This window comes from Saccostrea echinata, unplaced genomic scaffold, assembly GCF_033153115.1.
Source record: "Saccostrea echinata isolate AGI-Se365-2 ecotype Australia unplaced genomic scaffold, CSIRO_AGI_Sech_v1 ptg000003l, whole genome shotgun sequence".
In the NCBI taxonomy this organism is placed as follows: domain Eukaryota; kingdom Metazoa; phylum Mollusca; class Bivalvia; order Ostreida; family Ostreidae; genus Saccostrea; species Saccostrea echinata.
This window is the reverse complement of record NW_026889752.1, coordinates 2961557-2983239: the sequence shown is the minus strand read 5'-3', so window position 1 is coordinate 2983239 and position 21683 is coordinate 2961557. Positions and strand designations below refer to the sequence as shown.

At 33.6% G+C, this 21683-nt stretch overlaps 2 protein-coding genes across 2 annotated transcripts; both read right to left on the bottom strand.

Moving 5' to 3' along the window:
• Positions 1 to 4987: 4987 nt before the first annotated feature.
• LOC133178674 (protein lin-41-like) lies at positions 4988 to 7638 on the bottom strand. The gene is made up of 2 exons (XM_061313395.1): positions 6864 to 7638; positions 4988 to 5154 (listed from the first exon to the last, which is right to left on the bottom strand). Exons 1-2 carry the CDS (start codon positions 7636 to 7638, stop codon positions 4988 to 4990), a joined length of 942 nt encoding a protein of 313 aa, XP_061169379.1.
• Positions 7639 to 9709: 2071 nt separating this feature from the next.
• On the bottom strand, positions 9710 to 21182 carry LOC133178673 (chorion peroxidase-like). The gene is made up of 12 exons (XM_061313394.1): positions 21141 to 21182; positions 19591 to 20339; positions 17966 to 18154; positions 17317 to 17504; positions 15411 to 15590; positions 14905 to 15069; positions 14158 to 14259; positions 13912 to 14019; positions 12765 to 13251; positions 10966 to 11184; positions 10305 to 10568; positions 9710 to 9791 (listed from the first exon to the last, which is right to left on the bottom strand). The coding sequence occupies exons 1-12, from the start codon at positions 21180 to 21182 to the stop codon at positions 9710 to 9712; spliced, it is 2775 nt and encodes a 924-aa protein (XP_061169378.1).
• Positions 21183 to 21683: the final 501 nt, after the last annotated feature.

Genomic DNA, 21683 nt, shown 5'->3' with positions numbered 1-21683 from the left:
AGTGAAAATGCATTATTTCTTTAAAAATCTTCTCCTCTGCTCCTGGGTATTAAGCTAATGAACTGTGTATATAGTTATTATGAGGAAGGGTGCCTCTTCCAGAATTGTGAATTTCATGACCCCTGGATCAGGGGCTCTGGTGTTAGGGTGGGACTCTATTGATTATATAGTGAAAATGGATTAATTCTTTGAAAATCTTCTCCTCTGTTTCTGGGTATTATGCTGATGATTTAAGTACATAGTTATGATGAGGAAGGGTTCCTCTTCCAAAATTGTGAATTTCATGGCCTCTGGGTCAGAGGTACCGTGAGGGGGAGCTCTATTGATTATATAGTGAAAATGAATTGATGCTTTCAAATCTGCTCTTTGGTATTAATCAAACATTTATGATGAGCAAGGGTGCCTTTTCCAAAATTGTGAAATGTGTGGCCCCAGGGTCAGGGTGGGGCACTACTGTTCATATAGTGGAAATGGATTTTTTTTGTTCCTCTGCTCTGCTTCTGGGTATTAAGTAATCAAAGTAAGCATGCTAACTGTATAGTTATGATGAGCAATCGTGCCTCTTTCAAAATTGTGAATTTCAGGGCCTCTGGTTTAAAATACGAACCAAATTCAATTGTTGGAAAGTTGTAATATGATACTCAGGTGACCTATAAGGCCCGTGGGCCTCTTGTATAATAATTGTGAACAAATACGACTTGAAAGCTTACAATAAATTCTACGTGGGATTAAAATCTGTCACTGCCAAGTAGTAATCCCAATAGTTTAAACTTGTGTTAAGAAATTTGATATAAATACGGCAGATTTTCATTTTTTAGAGCCTGGCATTAAAGAGATATAACAGTCTTAAATACCGTACATGTATTTCCCGTGTAACAAAATCGTCTAGTTTCAGGTATGCGTGGTAAGTTTTGGTGATAAAAAGCATTTATCTTCATTCCCTTTCCCTACCTTTTACACCTTTCATTAATTCCGTTTACAGTGCAAATATAACGTGGTATTCAGCACACTTGTAAACCGTGATATTATAAAACAAGCATTCTGAGAGTATTGCATTAGCAATACTAGTCCCCTACCGGCAAGTGTAATCTGGTTCCCGTTAAAAATTAAAAATGCCATAATTCCGTCAAAAATCAATGAAGCGGAACGAAATGCAAACTTGATCTATGGCTGCGTTTAGGAAAAAAATGCGGAAAACCCTGAAAAATTAAAAAGATCGTAATTCCGTAAAAAATCATTGAAGGGGAACGAAACGCAAACTTGATCTGTAACTCATCAAGATACACCTACATACCAAAAATCAGCTCAGTATCTGCAAGCGTTTAAAAAAAAACAAGTGGGACAGGCTGACAGAGGGACAGACAGAGGGACAGCTAGACAGACAGACTGACAGACAGCTAGACAAACAGACAGACAGACGGACGGACAGACTCAGAGGAAACCTATAGTCCCCTCCGGTTTCACCGGTAGGGGACTAACTAGTATATGCATGCGATAAACACTTGTCTTTAATAGATCTATACGCATGGAATCTTCACGTTATTGATGAAAATCGGAAGCGAAATTATATTTACCAAAATAGCTCATTTTCTGTTAAATGTTATAAATGTAATTCATACGAGTATTGTTTTGACAGTGTGATCTATTTCTAAAACGATCGCATTGTTGCTTGCATTACATGTAATATGCTGATTTTTTTCCGAGATGAATATGTCACGTTTGTTCACGGTAAATATGTGGAAAATTTCTTATTCTTCAAAACTTTTCATTTTCTTCTCAAGATTTTTGGTCAAAAAAAAAAAAAATCTTTTTGAGGGGGAATAAGATCGTGTTCTCTTTCTGTTCCTTTGACCGTTCACGGTGGCTCAGTTGTTAGAGCGCTCGCTCCGCGATCGAGAGATCATGATTTCGAATCTCGGTCGCGACTGACCTAAGTCGATAAAAAATGGGTAGCAGCTGTTCCTTCGCCATGCGCTTGGCACTTTGAAGTGAAAGTTGCGGGTCCTTCGGATGAGTCCTTGTAAACCGAGGCCCCGTGTCACGGCAGGCGTTGGCACGATAAAGATCCCTCACTGCTCAAATGCCCTGAGTCCCGAGTAAAGGTCAACATTTGAAACCCTTCACCGGTACAAGGTGACGTCTCTATATGAGTGAAAAATTCTCGAATGGGACGTAAAACAACATACAATCAATAAATCAATCTGTTCCTTTGACTGATTGTCTGTTGTTTTACGTCCCATTCGAGAATTCAAAGTGCCGAGCGCTTGGCGAAGGAACCGCTACTACCTATTTTTTATCGACTTAGGTCAGTCGCGGCCCTGATTCGAACACACGACCTTCTGATCACGGAGCGAGCTCTCTACCGACTGAGCTACCGTGAACTGTTTTTGGGTGTGTGATAATGCTGTTTTCTAATTCGGCAGAAAAATATTTACATGTATTTAAAGTATAATTATTTAAAGCAACTTTCAGTTATCGTTCTTGACTTCTATATATGGAAATCGTCCAGACCAATAAAACATTCTCTTGAGCTAAGATCTTCTGTGTATGAACATGTATGATAACATGGTGCAAAAAAGTAAAATATGCGTTTCTTCCCCCCCCCCCTTTTCATATTATAATAAAGTAAAAAGTATAATCATATTTGGAATGAACTTCAGTCTTTATTTTTTTTTTTTTTTTGGCTATTTTTAATGCCAGTCAATATCACGAGCGAATATATTATTTAAATCAAACTTATAGAATAATTGTAGCTTGCAGGTATTCATAAACCTAACTGAAAGTTAAGATAATGAGTTCATCAGTATGTTATGTATTTCTCGTTGGCGATCGAAGTAGTGCATGCTTTCTTACACATAAATCGTTTTAAAAACTATTGTAACTTTGATTAAATTCCATTTTTTAAATAGATGAATAAAATTAACATCCTATAAATATCAATCTTTTGGAAATAATGGAAACGGAGCGGGCTGTCATATGGTGAATTTTGTAAAGACAACTGTTTGTTTTTTTCATTGTCTCGGGAACCCTTCATAAATTTGACGCATACACATAAGGTGAACGATTGATGATAGATGTACATGTAGTGTAAGTAGCAAAAGGAAAATAACTGTGTATAATGCCAAGATAAATATTACTTAGAAATCATTACGTCAGTGAGGGTTGTCTTCCTTCATGTGTTTCGTTGTAGCAGTAATATTTTCTTTTCATTAAAATGGGAACAATTGTGAAAGTTTCATAATTTAATGGAAATAGGAAGAGTATATTAATCTGTAGCTAGTGTAATAGATGATTTTTAAATGATCCTGTGATGTAATAACATGGTATATTGTAGCTTAAATAAAATGTGCTACACTGTAGCAAGATCTGTATTTTTGCGATCCTACATTTAAGTTTGTACTTGTGTGTGTGTGTGTTTTATTGATATACATGTGTAATAATAACATGAAATAATAATATAGAAAAAACAAACAAACAACAAAACTACCCCCCTCCCCCCAAAAAAGGCAAACAAGGCGAGCGAAATGCCTATGGTGCGACAAATATGAAGGTGAAAATTAAATCTCGATTATTACAATATTTTCTTTGATATTTCATCTGATATTAAAGTATACTTTATGTAAAACCTCCACAATTTGCAAAAATCTCACAAAGATTGAGATTATATGTCTTTGAAATAGCATACACACACCAAAGTTTGCTAAAAGGTCATTTTTTCATAACTCAATTTTTCCATATGAAGGGATCTTCGCTCCGTTTTATTTATTTATTTATTTATTCTTTTTAAAGCTTCTCCTCAAAGTATGCGTAAAAATATACATGTTTGGTTAACGAAAAAAAAATGGAGCAGAGAATCACTTTACTTTAAAAATACAGGATACAATTGTAATTACACAGCATTTGTAAATTCCCGAGAAATAATTAAGTCCATTTAGTCAAGGGCCATATTACAGACATGATTTTTCAGCAGTTGTGTAGCGTAATGGTTAGCGTGTTAGTCTCATAGGAAAACGATACTTTTTTTATTGCTAGGGTTCGAACCCCAAGAATATCATAAATATTTTTTTAACTAATAGAATAATTTTTGCCGATAAAATTTTCCGCAGAAAAGGTTTGTTTGTGCTAATTTCATATATTTCAATTATGAGAACTTCAAATACTAAATTCACAAATTAAGTATGATTTTTATATATCTGAAGCTATAGGCATTCTGCACGCCTTGTTTGCCCATATTCCCTTTTTTTCAAATTAACTTAAACACATGGCACATACCCTGGTAGAATGTGTTTTTCATTTTTATATTTCATAGTAGTACAATTTTTTTCACATATTTAACATTTTACTAATACAGGAATTTGAAAACAACTCAAATTGTAATTTTGACTTTCATAAATGTATGTATTTGAATTTATTTTACATGTATATGCATAAGTTGAATAATAAGGTTTACAAAGCAAATCAAATTATTTTAGAAAACAATTTGTTACTATACCTGACATATACTTAACTGCAACCAACATATACATAATTTTGCAGTTACACTAAGTATATAATCACCGATAAAGTGTACGAGATATTGATTTCTTAAAAACCCATTTGCATGTGCATCCGTAACTTTTACTTTCGTATCATCAAGTGTCAAAAGTATTCTTTAAGTTCTTTTAAAACCTAAAGTAGTAAGTGATGTACTCAAGTTCAATTATTTTGCTAAATCGCACAAAGGAAAACCTCTACATACAGAAAGACAAGCAAAATTATAATGTGTGAAAACAATTCAATTTTCTTTCTTTTCTTATCCAATATACGCAGTATATGTACTCGTATATAAATCCTAATTCATTGTTGTTTCTTTTCTTAAATGACACCACCACGGTCTTTTTCAGTCCCAATTGAACTTAATTTTGCATGTACTTAATTTTCTTTCCTTCACCACTTTCACACTCTACCAAAAAGAAGTTGTCTTTGGTATCTCATAAACCCCATGGTTTTATAAATGGTAGCGGAGGAAATGTCCATCTTGATTTAGTATGTAGACACAGTTGTTATACACATCTGCAATCAGTATCTGACACTGGCTGCCTGCAATGATGTCAAATGGATAAAATGGTCCCTTTGTATCAGTCTGTGGACCAGTAGGTTCGTCCTGGTCAAAAACTACAACATTGTCATTAAAGATCCCCATTTCGATCCTCAGTTATACATTTAAGGTAACTGCTGAGAGCAAAATTTTATCTGCCGTACTGTTACATACATGTACTATATTTTATGCAGTAAAAATGTGAATATTTAATACTCATTTATTTTTCTGGTCAATAGTTGACTTACAAATTTAAGACTGCGGAACATTAACTGGCAAGATTGGAAATATGCAACTTACGTCGTTTCCATCTGTTACAGTCAACATGTTTAATGATAGACGATGAAATGGGGGGGGGGGTACAATTCGACACGAACGTCCAAGAAAACATTGAATCGAAATTCCTGTTTGAAGTTATAATGATTTAAGTAATTAAAAAAAAAAATGAAATACAGATTCTGTATTTTGAGATGAACACTGACATGCATGCAGATTTATTTTTCTTGTTCACGGAGTCGAAATTCTTCAATCTACCTGAGCTGTTTTCAAACGCAAAGTGTGAATGTATGATCCAAAAGACAAATGATTTCACTTCCCATATACGTGTTGTTTGAAATTCATATTTATATGAGTTTTTAGCCTATAATTTCCGGGCACTTGATTCTAGAAAAAAGGGGGGGGGTGTCAAAAAATGCCGAGACAGATCATGCCTTCACATGACAGAATATATTTATTTCTAGGATGACAAGAGCTTTTTTTCAGATTTGTCTTCATTGCAAAATGTTTGACAAACAGAAAGAGGGAGGGGTTGTCCAAACTAAAAAAAAAACTTTCTTATTTATTTTCAAGATCTATCAGCCACCCCCACCCCCTCCCCCCACTCCTTCAAAATACACATACCAAACAGAAATCAAATATTTTTCTCTTTATATTTCTTGAACAACACTGGACAGAAAATTCTGATTTATATAAATTTCGAACTATTCCGAAATTGAAATTATTTGTCTTCTGGGTCAATCAGTAACACCGTGCGCTCTAGCGAAGCTGAGGTTGATTGAAAATGAATTTTAGACTAGAATTTCAATCCAATGATTTCCCGGAATTGTACCCACTCATTGCATTCTCTATCATTAATGTTTTGACTGTAACAGGTGGAAATGACGAAAACTGCATATTTCCAATTTTGCCAGTTAATGTTCCGCAGTCTTAAACAGAAGTACTGGCACTGATGCATATGTCTTTAAAACTTAACTATTTCGAAAATTCATAGTATATAAAATTGTTCGATAATATTGTCCGTACGAGTAGTAACTATTTATTTAAGCAAATTTCTTTTATTCATTTCTTCTGAATGGAATTGTATAATTATGTTTGACTTATACTACTTCATTTATAGGCAATAAACATTTACAGCTTCTCATCCCCGTGTAATTTTTCAAAATGACAACGATTCCTCGAACATATATTGACATACGACTCTAACTTTCATTTTCGTATTTCAGGTTTACGCGAAAAAAAAAAAACTTTATTGTATTCTTTTTAAATATGGATCTAGATTTTAGCAAGGTTCTTTGAATTATGTTTTAAACGTCATTCACGGGACCGGTTTAAAAGGAAATCCCTAAAATGATGGGAGACAAGTAATGATCGTGGACGTTTTGATTAGGAGTTACATTCAATTAATTCCGTTTCATCTGTGCAATTTTTCTATATGTTCTTAAATGACTCCACGGTATTAATCGGTTCCAAACGATTTATTACATGTACTTTATTTTCTTGACTTTACCACCTTCACACTCTGCCACAAAGAGGTTGTCTTTGGTATCTACACATAAACCCCATGGTTTTTCTAGATCACATGTATCAATATAGCGGAGGAATTGTCCATCCTGATCTAGAATGTGGACACAGTTGTTATACAAGTCTGCAACCAGTATCTGATTGTGGCTGTCCGTAGTGATGCCATATGGATTAAAAGGTCCCTTAGTGGTAGAGGGATGACCAGTATATCTGAATCGTAGGATTCCATCCTGGTCTACAACGACTACAACACTTCCACCAAAGTCTGCTACACATATATCTCCATTTCTGTTCTCAGTGATATATTTGAGATAATCGGCTGATAACAGAGGTTTACCTTCCCCATCAAACTGAATAGTCTGACTCTCTTCAAAGTCTTTGTAACGTACCACTTTAGACTGAGTTTCGTCATCACTAAACATGGTGACCAGGAGATCACCAGCAAAGGTACTGCAGATATAGTAAGGTTTCCACTCTTTTAACGTGATTACTTCTTCTGTTTCTTTGTTCTTCACTCTGTTCACAGTCTTTGTTTCGGCGTCAGTATAAAGTAGATCTCCATTCCCTGTCAATGTTATGTCATGTGGTCTCTCTCCAGACTTGGTTGCAATTGATTTCAGAAGAATCCCATGAATATTATAAAGTTTCATTATGCTTTTCTCCCCTCGTGTCCATAATTTTTCGTCATTGACACAGATAATACAGCGTAGACCAGTGTACCCAGTTTTTATTGTGTCGATGAGATTCGGTTCGTTAGACATACCTGTAATTATCGTTTAAATAATAAAATGTTTCATTGATAACTTCATATATTTTCCCTGCCAAAAGGATTTGACCGATATTCTGTTGGATGGATTGTAATTTTGAAATACCTTTCCCTGGAAAAAATTTAATCTTACCTTTGGAAATTCCAAGTTGAGGGTTATCCTTAAAATTATGTAATAAGAGAGCCACTTTCTATTTACTTACTTGGGCTGAATGACTTGAGTCACGTGACGCAAAGTATTTTACTGCCTTAGTTTATTTAAATGCTATATAAAAATAGTATACACGTATTTCAATTTATGTAAAACAGGAAAAATTTATAATGATTTTTAAACAGTGTATTTAGTTGATATGCTCCTTTTTCTTAGATACATTATCACTTAGGTCACGTAAACTTCCTCCTCAATTGTTTTTTTGCGTCAAAATATTACTGAAATATATCATAAATAAAAAAATTCCCGTATTTCTCCTCATGCAGAATGTACACTAGTAAATACACAGTCTGCCAAACGTGGATAATGTAACAGCAAATTCAAAATGTAGGAAGCTGAAATGGATGTCTGAAAGTCAGTTGTTTGGTAAATAAAAATTATGTCACAGGGTGAATTATAATTAATTAATTAATATTACTAATTATCATTCATATCATATTCATACATTTGTCTAAGACATTATATTATTATAATAACTAGTGAATTCCGTTCTCACTACGGAATTTACTTCGTTCATTCATTGCCTTATTCATTCATTCATTCATTTATACGGGTGAGTGGTCAGTGAGAGTACGGGTGTGTAAGTGGTCAAACTGGTTTTATTCTGTCCCCTGCGCATTCGCGCCAATACTAATTCTCGAGCACTCCAACCTAAGACTTTGGGGAGAGAAGACGCTCTCTCTCCCCAACACAACTTTATCTCACGATAATTGTGAACTTTGTCTAGGAATTATGGTAAGAAATAATTGGTAAATTATTTCTAAGGGTTCAATTATTATTCAATATCTATTTGATCATTTTATTCAAAACGAGTATTTTCTAAATTATCCAAATCTATAAAATTTAAATTATGATCTGCGTAAAAGTGTGAGTGAGGCGAGAGATATTTAATACCTGTTGTATTTCAGGTCACCCTTCCTTCTATGTTATAAAATTCCATAATCGTAGAATATATATTATATATAAACATCGAACCCAGCAGCCGTGTTGTGTTGTATTTTACTACATTTATAAGGCTGTGACAATTACTATAGATATTTCTGACCTAATATTTAAAAAAAAATGGACAGAAGGCCATCTTGCTCCAAAGTAAAGAAACCAGGAAGCACCTAACCACTTTTGTGTCGCTTGCAAGACATCTGCATTTAGAGATCACTGAATCTGATTTTTTTGTGTCTGCCTGTCTGTCTATCTGTCCGGCTCTCTAATCTTTAGAACTATCAAGTTTTCGTATTTCCGTCTGTCACATCTTATATCCTGAGAACTATAAGAGGCAGGGTTTTGTGTTTTGCCCATAGATATTGCTTTGTTTGATTACTTTTGTTAAATATATTTGGGTTATTGACCCTTGACCTTTCACCAACTTTTCGAAATAGTTCATTGTGTCCTTGTACAGCATACTCTTTGGCCTATGAGAGGTAAGTTTGCTATTTAGCATGTGCATAGTTTGTCATGAGACACAAGTCTTACAGTCATCTTGACCCTCCCCTACATCTACTTCTTTTCAAGAATACTTCGAACCATTTATTTAACTCATGTCTTTTAAACTTTGGCAATGCCAATAAAATATGATTTATCTATCCATGGAACATTTTTATTTTTTAGTAAAACAAAATACTGAATATATTATGTAATGCAATTTCCTGTATTTTACACAAAATTTCTTTTGCAGGTTTGTAGTCAAAAAAGGGTCTTGACAAGCCGACCAGCCCCCTTACTGCTTAGATAAGCTTTGCAAGATATACAACTTAAAATCGTAACAATAAAAAAGAGATTCAAAATTCATGTCATTTTAATGCTGTATAATTACACAAGAAATTGAATAAAAACAGTGATACATGGCATGATCTAAATTTCAGTTCTGAGGTATGAATGTATCTTTCCAAAAACTAAAATCAATGTCTGTTTCGATGGATGAACAATTCACTTCAGCTGATCTGAAAAATAAAAATTTGTACGTTTTAATTTTTGTATTAGCTACGTTTTATAAAATTACCATTTTATCTTGTAATCAAATATTTTATATTTTTGTACTTTATTAGAATCTATACAAGAGGCATACATGTACATGTAAGGAATGACAAAATATTTCTACGGTATTAAAAATTTATAAAAAATCAAACATTAAGAAAAGGAAATATTTGATACTTCTTATCAAGTCTATTTCACGTAATATTTAAAAAAGGCATTTCAATATCGGTTGTAGATGTATTTAAGAGGGACTTTTTTATGTTTTCTCTTTATTTGCCTTTGTATTTTAAAGTCTAACATAATAACAAGGAGTCATATAAACTTAAGGTATATATGTTAAAGATGTAATTTTGACATCATACACTGTCTATTAAGCTTCCCAACTTTTCCTAATCATTTACTAAATTGTAATCATCTTAACTAGGTCATTATAAGGGAAAACATGTGAAGATAAATACCCTTTAAAACAAAACACTTACCTATGTTTGAAAACATCTACTTGAACTTTTCCTATGTTTGAATTTCTGCAAAGGACTTGAGCAAGTGTTACGTTCTTGATTTCATTAAGTTGCTCAATCGTAAATTTTGTGTTTTCTTCATTATTTTCATAATAAAAGCGGTCACCAAACTTTAGAGCTTTGAATTGAAGTCCAATAATACAGGCAAATGTTGGGCCAACAACAGCCCCCGGAAGTGGTTCTTCTGTCACCCCACCAGTAAATAGGTCAATATCTTCTACATGTCTGCGAGAACACAAAATCATCAAAAACATATATATAAAATATATGAACTCAATTGCTTAACTGTAATATGTACACTTAATAACGATCACTGAATTTTAATTTTACCGAAATTAATCTATAAATAATACGCTTTTGAAGTATTTGACACAAGACTTCAAAATAATTGCTTTTGATTCTACATTGCTTTTGGTCACATTCATCATACATATATAATCCTCGATGAAAAAGTTTAATGCAAATTGTAATGACCTTTTCTGGGAGATCTATTTAATAACATTGCACTGCTTATAGGTATAAGAAATCAAAAATTATCTATATTTCTATATCTATATTTCTTTTTCAAGGATTAAGCACTTATCATTCTTTTGATTTGAACCACAAAAACATGCCTACATACTCATATACATTCTTAAGAAGATTAATCACATCTTTTGTGTGATCAGTGAGGCCACAGAAACTATCTGATGTGGGCAACTTGCACATTCTCCTGTACTCCATGTAACCAGGAACGCCGTGGTCACGCCCTCTGTTGATATTAGTTGAGATGAGGTCATTTCCGGTTCCTGGTTTACCATGTTCTTCAAACAAATGATTGCTTACTTCCTCTGTCTTGAATCTAAAGTTTAAATTAAAAAAATATATTTCACGAGATTTCTTAAGGTCACAAGGTTCTAAATGGCGACTGATCCAGTCGTCGTGTTGGCTAAAATTTCTAATTGGTGCTTATATAGCATCAGAAATCAGGGACTAATTACTGTTTTAAATTGACTTTGCGACTGACAAATTGGTAGTTACAAACAAAGATTTCTCCAAAATTGTGAAACGCTTTAGAAAATATTATTTTCATTGTTGCCCAGCTTGTTTATGATTGATGAAATTTATGAGGGATATAAATTTCTTTTTTTCAAGATGTTGAATTTACTCACTCTTACATGTGCTACTCGAAAATATAGATCTGTACATTGAAGTTTGCTGACACATTGAAGTTTGCTGACTAGTACTTAAACAAACTTGGATAGCTCTATAAAAAATGTTCCGGCTCCAAAATATTTGAGCATTGCTTTTATACTATTTATAAATATTTGTTTGGACAAAAGCAATCTGGTGCTTAAATTTTAGAGGTCACTTTTGAGGCCTGCGTATGGAGAACGTATCAAATTAATGTCTCATTTTGCTGATTTGTCGCATTATGAAATACGTTAGAAGGGGAAAGGTTAGTTTGAACATTAATACTTAGTATAAAAAGATTTGAACAATGTAAATCAGCATTACATTACAATAAAAAAAAAACCCAGTTGATTCATTTTAAGTACAAGCTATAACAATCTACATGTATATGTATGTTGAATGTTTCCTAATTTAAAAGAATCATGCATATTGTATGTGTTGTGTTATAGGGTGTATAAACAAAGACATTTTCTTCAAACCGATTGGGACCTTTGTTGATACAATTTCCCTAAAGTCAGATTTGATTCATTTGCTTGTTTGTTTGTCTGCTCTACAACCTTTCAAGAATTCATAACTCATTTAATTGGATGCTACCCATTGCTGGTGGTAGGCGGATTACTCGAACCTGTACTCGGCACTTCCCAACATAGATGTACTGTAGTGAAATAAAGATATTTTAAAACCTTTATTCACTTTTAGTTTATTTCTAGAATTTTATGGGGAATTAAAGTATCAGTATCTCTGTATTTCTGTATCAAAGATGCTAATTTTTGAATACAGATAAAAATCACATTTGAGCTACTAAAATATAAAATATATGAAAAATTGTAAAGAAAATATTTTGATTTAGTATAATAGAAAAAAAGAACTTTCATACTATAACTTAGTATGGTTAAAATCTTGAGACTTTGAAATACAATAGTTAAACTTCGATACATTGAAAAATCGTTATAGAAAATAAAAAAACGATACTTCAACTACGACATTTTCCGAGGTTATAAAGACAAAATGAACTGAGAGGACATTTTCCTTGCTGAAACCTACTGTAATCAAGATTTGTACGGGCTTGAAGGGAATGGTCTCTACATCCCACCATGGGATTCGAACTTTCCCTCGCTATAATCTTGAACGAAGTGAGACCTTCGTTTTAACAACTGCGCAACACAATTAGCAATTCATGAACAAGATAAAACTGCACTATTCATTCAATAGCGAATAGAAGAATTACTCATATATACAGAAACATACCTGTCAACACTTTGTGAATGCTCATCATATAAGCCCCTCACAATTCTCTCAAACCCCTCTTCTCTATATATATCGTCTGGATTATTCAACAATTTTCTCAGAGGAATCCTTTCGTTACTTCCGTCTGATTTTCTGAACCCAAAATTGTCATTTATCATGCTATGTCCAAAACGAAAGGCAGCCACCATAAAGCCGGCTCTTATCATCAACATCACCTTTGGGTCATAGCCTTTAAAATACTCTCCAGGTGGCATTGGGTTGAGGTCGAAGTGTTCCATAATTTCTGGGCCAAGGATGACGGGTAAGTATTCATTGTAAGTAATGTGTTGAAACTGAGCACCAACAATTCGTCTTGCTTCCTGAAATAATCTTTCGTCATCCCAATGGGGGTTTAAGTCTTCTAGTATTCTGGCTATTCGATTATGTTCCCTTAACCATGCAGTATGTTGCATGATTAGTCCAGCGTTTTGGTTTACACGTCCATCACCTTAAGACAATGTATGATTAAAAAAATCTTTAAAACGGAACTATATAAAATCAAAAGGAAATGAGAATAAAAAGTGCATTGTTATTAATAGTATTCTTTGATAGTTTCATCGCATAAATTCATCAGTGAGTTTGAAGATAAAATAACAAATTTACAATCATGATGTAAACTTTAAAGTAACATGAATATATATTAAAATAAGCAGCTATTTCATCTTAACATACAAAGGTTAATTACGGTTAATCAAATAGTGAAGGTAAACCCAAGTTTTTGAGGTAAATTTTGACCCCCCCCAAAAAAAAAATATTGAGTAAATTGTTAAATAAATAAATGAACGAACAAACATAAAGATAAATTAATAGATATTGAACGAATAAATAAAATTTTAAATAAATAAATACATAAATTATTGACACCTATTATGGTTTAGGTTACTTTGATGAAGGGGTTAAGCAAGTGAGCGTAGTATGTGAGTGTAGCCCTACTCACTAAAAGAAGTGGTGGAACTTTACACACCACACTATAACGAAAAAAAAAGTATTAGGACAACGTCAACTTATACTCACACAAAGAATCATTATCTCTAATACCAGTATTGTTACTTATTCGTTAATTTTATATTTTTACGTTAAATATATACTTATAGTAAGAATATTGTACCAGAAAGGAAACACTGGAATCTCTTAGGCTGGCAATCTTCCCCACCCTCTGGATCCACAGGCATTAATTCCAACATATCAACAGGATGGTCTTGCACTCTTAGTAGCCCTACAACACACGCATGTACGGTAATTTAGATGGAGGAATTCAATTTTATTAAATTATGAGAAAAATTAATTGTCTATATCAAGAAAAAAAACACCTTTATTTTCTTTTAAAAACTAAATACAAAAAATTAACACCTACCTGAAGAGTTTTCCCGAAGGCCTTCATATTCTTCAACATTAGAACCGTAGGTTGAGGAGACATCAATAGGCATGGTATATTCCGTAATCTGTTGTCGGGTATCTGAAGGAAAAAAAATTGCCTTTGCAACGAGGAATTCGAGACAGAGCAGAATGTTAGACTCAACAAAATTTTGATGCGCTACACTATGTCACACTTAAAACAAAATGAGTATATATTTTACGTTTGATTTTGATTTTTGCTACTCTTTATTTCTTTCATTAATTTCTTTAATATATTAATATATAGTAAGTTTCTACTTTTTGTTATATGAATTCTGTTCTGTTTGTTTGTGTTTTGGAGATCTAATAGGAAAAATATAAATACGGGAATAGGATATACTTCAAGCATATCTAGCTTTTATAGACAGATAAAGATGCCTAAAATGACATTTTTGAATGCAGTAATTTATGTGAAGCAGCATTTTTTCCGCTTTCGATCGATCAATTACGCCTTTTCCATTAATAATTTTACACAACTAGAAAATTAATGATAATATTTATAAAATCAAACAAATAATCATCACATTGAATATATTTATGAAAGTAAGAACCAAGAATATGGTGAATACTAGTATCAGGGTTCGACAATGGTTTTTTGTTTTATGCCTGTGTATAAGAGACAAGAAGGTTTCTTTGAGTGAATATTTTTTTCTAAACATAGAGAATACGATATCCCCGTGATTTAGTAAATATGAAATGTATTTACCATAATTACAATGCAGGTCAGGGCTAGGGAAAGATCTAGCAAAATTTAGACAAGTCACACCAAACTGTCCAAAAAACAGATCATTAGGATGTACATCAATAGGCATGATACAGTTTGGGTCATCTTTGTGTATTCCACAGCATTCCAGGTCCTCACCATCAGGTGCTGAAGTTAGATTTTTTTCATTTTATTTCCGACGATGACGTAAGAGTTTTCATTGAAATATATTATTATATTAGATTATTTCATTCATCAATTGCAAAGATTTTCTTTTGAATTTTTCATGCATGAATTATAATGAAAATCCAGCAATGATAATACATCGTGATTCATGAATTAGAGAAAAATGCAAACGGTCGAAGATTTTTTTTCCTTTCATGATAATATAATTAAAAAAAAAAAACGTCAATCAAATAAAAAACTTCCATAGCTTAATTTCCATATGTTAAAATTACAGTGCTTTTACAATTTTTAAAGCAATGCTTAGGCAAAACACAGGTACTTGCTTTCTGATTTTATATTTTCTAACATGTCATGACTAAGGAACTGTCCAAACGACATTCCAAAATGATTGATATTTTCCAGCTGATGCTTAGGGAGACTTTTCTCGTGGATTTTTAGTCTTATTTCCCTTGGCTTCGGCAATAGTCTCCCAGATTTACCTCGACTTCGAGGTGCTCCTCTACCTACAATGATTTCCCAAATTGTAAATTTGTAATTAATTTGAAATTTCAAAGAAAACAAGGATAACAAGAGGCCTAGGGGCCACATCGCTCACCTGAGCACTATGGCTAGGAAAAAGCAGAAATCAGTTCAGTCTTGAAAGGTTGAAAAGTTTAAAAATAAAAGTGGGGGGGGGGGGTCATGAAATGATCAAATTGGAATTTGAATGCTTCCACTTAAATATGACCAATCATGGCTTTGCTGTTCTTGAGTAGAAGATTTTTAAAGATTTTTCCTATATATTCCTATGTAAAACTATAATCACTCATTGTGGCCCCACCCGACCCCCAAAGGTCATGTTTGAACAAACTTGAATGTACACTATCTAAGAATGCTTCCATATAAATATGACCGATCATGGCTTTGCTGTTCTTAAGAAATAGGTTTTTTTAAAGATTTTCACCATGTATTCCTATGTAAAACTTTGATCGCCCATTGTGGTCCCATCCGACCCCCGGGGGTCATGATTTGAACAAATTTGAATGTACACTATCTGAGGATGCTTCCATGTAAATATGACCAATCATGGCTTTGCTGTTCTTGAGAAGAAGATTTTTAAAGATTTTTCCTATATACTCCTACGTTAAAACTTTGATCCCCCATTGTGGCCCCACCTGACCCCCGGGGGTCATGATTTGAACAAATTTGAATCTACACTACCTGAGGATGTGACCAATCATGGCTTTGCAGTTCTTGAGAAGAAGATTTTTAAAGATTTTTCCTATATATTCCTATGTAAAACTTTGATTGCCCATTGTGGCCCCACCTGACCCCCGGGGGTCATGATTTGAACAAATTTGAATCTACACTACCTGAGGATGTGACCAATCATGGCTTTGCAGTTCTTGAGAAGAAGATTTTTAAAGATTTTTCCTATATATTCCTATGTAAAACTTTGATTGCCCATTGTAGCCCCATCCGACCTCCGGGGGTCATGATTTGAAGAAACTTGAATCTACACTATCTGAGGATGCTTCCATGTAAATATGACCAATCATGGCTTTGCAGTTCTTGAGAAGAAGATTTTTAAAGATTTTTCCTATATATTCCTATGTAAAACTTTGATCCCCCATTGTGGCCCCACCCGACCCCCGGGGGTCATGATTTGAAGAAACTTGAATCTACACTATCTGAGGATGCTTCCATGTAAATATGACCAGTCATGGCTTTGCTGTTCTTGAGAAGAAGATTTTTCCTATATATTCCTATGTAAAACTTTGATCCCCCATTGTGGCCCCACCCGACCCCCGGGGGTCATGATTTGAACAAATTTGAACCTGAGGATGCTTCCACATAAGTTTCATATTTTCAAGCACAGTGGTTCTTGAGAAGAAGATTTTTTAATGATGAAATTAATTTTTTCACAAATTCTTAATTATCTCCCCTTGGAAGAAGGCTTGGCCCTTCATTTGAACAAACTTGTATCCCCTTTACCCAAGGATACTTTGTGCCAAGTTTGGTTGAAATTGGCCCAGTGGTTCTGGAGAAGAAGTCGAAAATGTGAAGGTTTACAGACGAACAGACGGACAGACAGACAGACAGACGGACAGGCGGACTACAGACTAAATGTGATCAGAAAAGCTCACTTGAGCCTTTGGCTCAGGTGAGCTAAAAACTGAAGAGAAAATTTGACTTTTGTCAAGTTCAGTCAATAATTATAAAAGAACTGCTTGATAAAACTGTACCTACCATCTTCATAGGCAGATGGCATAAATCTTACTAAAGGAGTTTCAGCCATTCCCCAGAGTGGGTGTTCAAGATTATTGCAGCTACCATCAATAGTTCTAAATTTAGACCTAGCATCGCATTCGATTGTATCCAGGAACTCGCATTCAGCATGTGGATCGTGAGGTCTTCCGCTGCGTTTGCTTTTTATTCTGAAACAAAAGCTTCCTATATGATGTCGCGTATTCATAAAAAATAAAAATTTTCTATCTTGTATCTAGTCAAAAGTATAATAATTATTATAGTATAAGATAAAAATGAAAAAAAAAATGTACATGTACATATTATTAAGATTCCTATCAACATTTCATAGCTACCATTTGAACCCAAAGAAGTATCATCATCGAGAAAAAAAAAAAAAAAAAAAAAAAAAAAAAAAAAAAAACATAACAAAACTCATATCAGCGATGATTTTTGTCTGTAAAATTATACTTTTTCCTGTTTGATAAAAAATGGATTAATAGATAAAATATATAAATATGGTATACTGTAACATAATTCATAAACAGAAATATTAATGAAACACGACTGTATTCTTAAATGAAGAATCAAATTAACAGGGAAACCAAAGCACACTCTACAAAATTAATGATATTGAGAAGAATCAACCAACCTTGTCATTTTTGAGTCGGATCTTTTCCCTCTTGATGGAGTGTTGAAAATAAAATCGTTATAATTGAAGTTTCCTTTAGCTGACTTTGTCAACAGACGACGTTGATCTGGATTTGGTAACACTCGCTTCTGTCCTTTTCTGAACCCACAGAAATTTAACCCTTTTGATAATTTTAATTGAAATAAGGCACTGAAAAATAGAAATACACTATGAGTATTTTATGCCTACAAAAAGTTGTTTTTAAAGTAAAATATTCTTTTCATAAATGTTATGCACTTTTTACATCCAAGACATTCAAATTTATTAATCTTTTGCGAAAGTGAAATCGAAAAATATTTTTAAGATTTTGCTTTGATTTTTGCAGAACATATACAGAATTATCTGAAATTTTGTTAGATACACTTTTTAAATGCGTATTAATGCACTAGATTTCACAAAGTATCGAAAGATTTTTTTTTAAATGTGAGCGATTCTTCATTTTAGATTCCTCTTCAAGAAACACAACATTTTTAAAAGAAAAATTCAATGCTAAAAATGCAATTTTAGTGACAAACGTGCCACTGATTTGAACATTCTAAACATTTGACAAACTCGAGAGATTGTGCACGAAATTTACATGTCAAAAGCTGCGTAAAAACATATATTGGAAATGCTCCAAAAATCTCCAAATAAATTCAAAAACGTTTAATGAAGATGGTGTGTGTAATTCTCTGAATACGTCAGCAAATATAAGAGAGTCTGAAATTCTTCTTATACTAATAAACATTTTTTAAATTAATAAATTATAAACGTTTGATTTTTTTTTTTTTCTTTTTTTTTTTTTTTTTTTTTTTTTTTTTTTTTTGCTTTCCTTTTTTTTTTTTTTTTTTATTTTTTTTTTTTATTTTGCTTTACTCCCCTTGGAAACTTTTTCATTTTTTCACTTAAATCATGACGCCATCGATGCAGGTTGAGGACTATTAATGCTCGTGAGGATATTGAGCAGTGAACGATCTTTTTCATTCCAGAACCTACTGTGACAAGAGACTTTGGTTAAAACGGTATCAACCGGTCTCCACGTCCCGTAGTGGGATTCAAATCCCCGACGTGAGTTTTGTTTTCTTACTATGAAAGTTTAAGTACAATTTACTTTTCCATGTTAAAATTGATGGCATGTAGCACCGTTCGGTAACAACAATGGACTTGGAATATCTTTTCACATTAGTGGAGTTTTTTTAAAGGAAAATCTTAGCTTATACCAGTATTTAGAAGAACATTTTCAAGGCAGTCGACATCTGTCCAGTTAATGTGATAGATTGACGATGGCAGTTTTTATTATTCAGTATACAATTCATCAATGTCAGACATAAAGTGAAATGCAAGAAATACATATTTTTGAATTTCTTGCATTTTATACAATGAAATACGACGTTAACGAACAGTAATCAAGCTCAAAAGCCCATTGAAACAATACAAGTCGGGAGCAGAGCAAACACAGACCTCTAAAACATCAGAGTTGCTCTGTAAATTGCCTAGCTCGACGAAATATACTTTGTATGATTTTCATTCAACATTTTGTATAATTATCTGTATAAATGAGGAAATGGTGGAAATGAAAAAAAAAAACATCATCAAATTATAAATACCTAATGTGGAAAGGGTTCTGGTCAACTTTTTCCTCTGCGACTATGTCAGGTCCATGTTTTATGTCCTGTTTTCCCCCAAGGGATAAGTCATCACTTGTTATGGCTTGCCAACCGTCTCCAAAGTCACCAGCATTTTTATCACCAAATATACCTTTAAAGTAATCGGAAGAGTCACCTCCAAAGCCACCGACTGTACCATCACCACGACCATCGGCACTGCCTTCACCACGACCATCACCAGTGCCTTCACCACGACCATCACTGGTGCCATCCCCACGACCATCGCCGGTGCCTTCACCATGCCCATCGCCCTTGCCTTCACCTTGACCATCGCCGGTGCCATCACCATGACCATCGCCAGTGCCATCCCCACGACCATCGCCGGTGCCATCCCCACGACCATCGCCGGTGCCTTCACCATGCCCATCGCCCTTGCCTTCACCTTGACCATCGCCGGTGCCATCACCATGACCATCGCCAGTGCCATCCCCACGACCATCGCCGGTGCCATCCCCACGACCATCGCCGGTGCCTTCACCACGACCATCTGCGGTGCCATCACCGAAACCATCGGCAGTGTGACCACCAAAACCATCGGCAGAATGACCTCCAAAACCACCGGCTATGCCATCACCAAAATCACTGGCAGTGTCATCACCAAAGGCATTAACGGCTGACCAATCATTAGATTCAGCCCAAAATCCGTTTCCAAAGAGATTGCCACGGCATGTTGTGATGGTCAGTGCGACCTGAGATAAACATATAGATCAATGATATGTAAACTAATAGAGTTAACAGTTAATTTTTCAAAGTACCTTATGTTGTATGTATTGTTGTAAAACCTATTTTTTATTATTAATATAGTTAACGTACAGTTAAAAAAATATAGTTTATTTAGAGTACATACTGCGTCACAATAATACTTAAATATGATTTGAAACTTCACCTTGGAACTTTGATTTGCTATGAAAATTTGTTCAAGAATTTTTTATATATATATTAAGGGCATTCATGTACCAAGAATCACGTATTAATAATGATTGTTACTTAGAAAAAAAAATTCAGATAGTTTTCCTATGATGTATTTTCCTTTCGAGCTATTTCCCGTGGCCGCCATCTTGAAGGTCAAATTAGTGAATTTTCCCCTTAGAGCAACCGATTTTAAATAAGTAATGCAAGAAAAATAATGGCAAAAATCTTTAAAACACTAAATTATGAATTTAATGAAGCTTCTTTTAACATGTATTCGTGAGAAAAACTGTTATCTTCACCCCACTGCCCTGCATGACAAGTTGCAAAAACTAAGGAATCTTGGCATGTTGACCTCCAATATGGCAAACAATAGGTAATTAATCTTGCCACGCGTTTAGGGTGAATTAAAAAAAAAACAAAAAAACAACACATACATGTATTTTCAGCCTGCACTAAAATACAGGGCAGTGGGAATAAATTTCTATGTCTTAGCATATGTGTTTAGATAGTGTCTAAATACCTTCCAGATACATGTATCTCATTAATATCTCAATTCACAAAAAAGTTATACCCAATACTGATGCTAAAAATGTCAGAACAGCAACACCTTTTTGAGACATTTTGACAATTCAATATTTTTTTGAAGATCTGTGAAATAAATAATAATGGTTTATGTTCGAAATAATGACTTTTCTGATAATATTCAAATACATGTATGCCAGGAGTGCATATTTTATCTTTTAAATATATATTTTATCTAGTTTTTTTTTAAACATTTAAGATATAAAACCAAGTTTAAATACTTTCATGTGTTTTAATGATGAAGTATTGGACTATTAATATTGCACAATTTCGTTTCCACTTGATGTTGCAAACACTTTATGAATCTTCGTGTTCTAAAGTTTTAATTTTCAATTTTTGTTTATAATTATCAATGATCTTCATCTATCTTTATTAAAGAAAATAATTTGAAAAAAAAATGTTTGATACTATTTGATGTTAAAAATATTATGTCTATCAACTTTTTTTATATAAATCACAAGAAGCAGCATTAATGAGAGTCAAATATTTGTTCAAACCCAATAATGTCAGGAGTGCAAAATTTGATGTTTTTTTCCCAA

What these genes read in the sequence shown, in the direction of transcription:
- LOC133178673 (XM_061313394.1), bottom strand. Translation starts at nt 21,182, where the DNA reads ATGTCTCAAAAAGGTGTTGCTGTTCTGACATTTTTAGCATCA. An exon ending in TCCGACTCAAAAATGACAAG is followed by an intron (nt 17,505 to 17,965) that starts GTTGGTTGATTC and finishes CTTTTGTTTCAG; the next exon opens with AATAAAAAGCAAACGCAGCG. An exon ending in GCCATCTGCCTATGAAGATG is followed by an intron (nt 15,591 to 17,316) that starts GTAGGTACAGTT and finishes AAATCATTGTAG; the next exon opens with GTAGAGGAGCACCTCGAAGT.
- LOC133178674 (XM_061313395.1), bottom strand. Translation starts at nt 7,638, where the DNA reads ATGTCTAACGAACCGAATCTCATCGACACAATAAAAACTGGGTACACT. An exon ending in TGTGGCAGAGTGTGAAGGTG is followed by an intron (nt 5,155 to 6,863) that starts GTAAAGTCAAGA and finishes ACAATGTTGTAG; the next exon opens with TTTTTGACCAGGACGAACCT.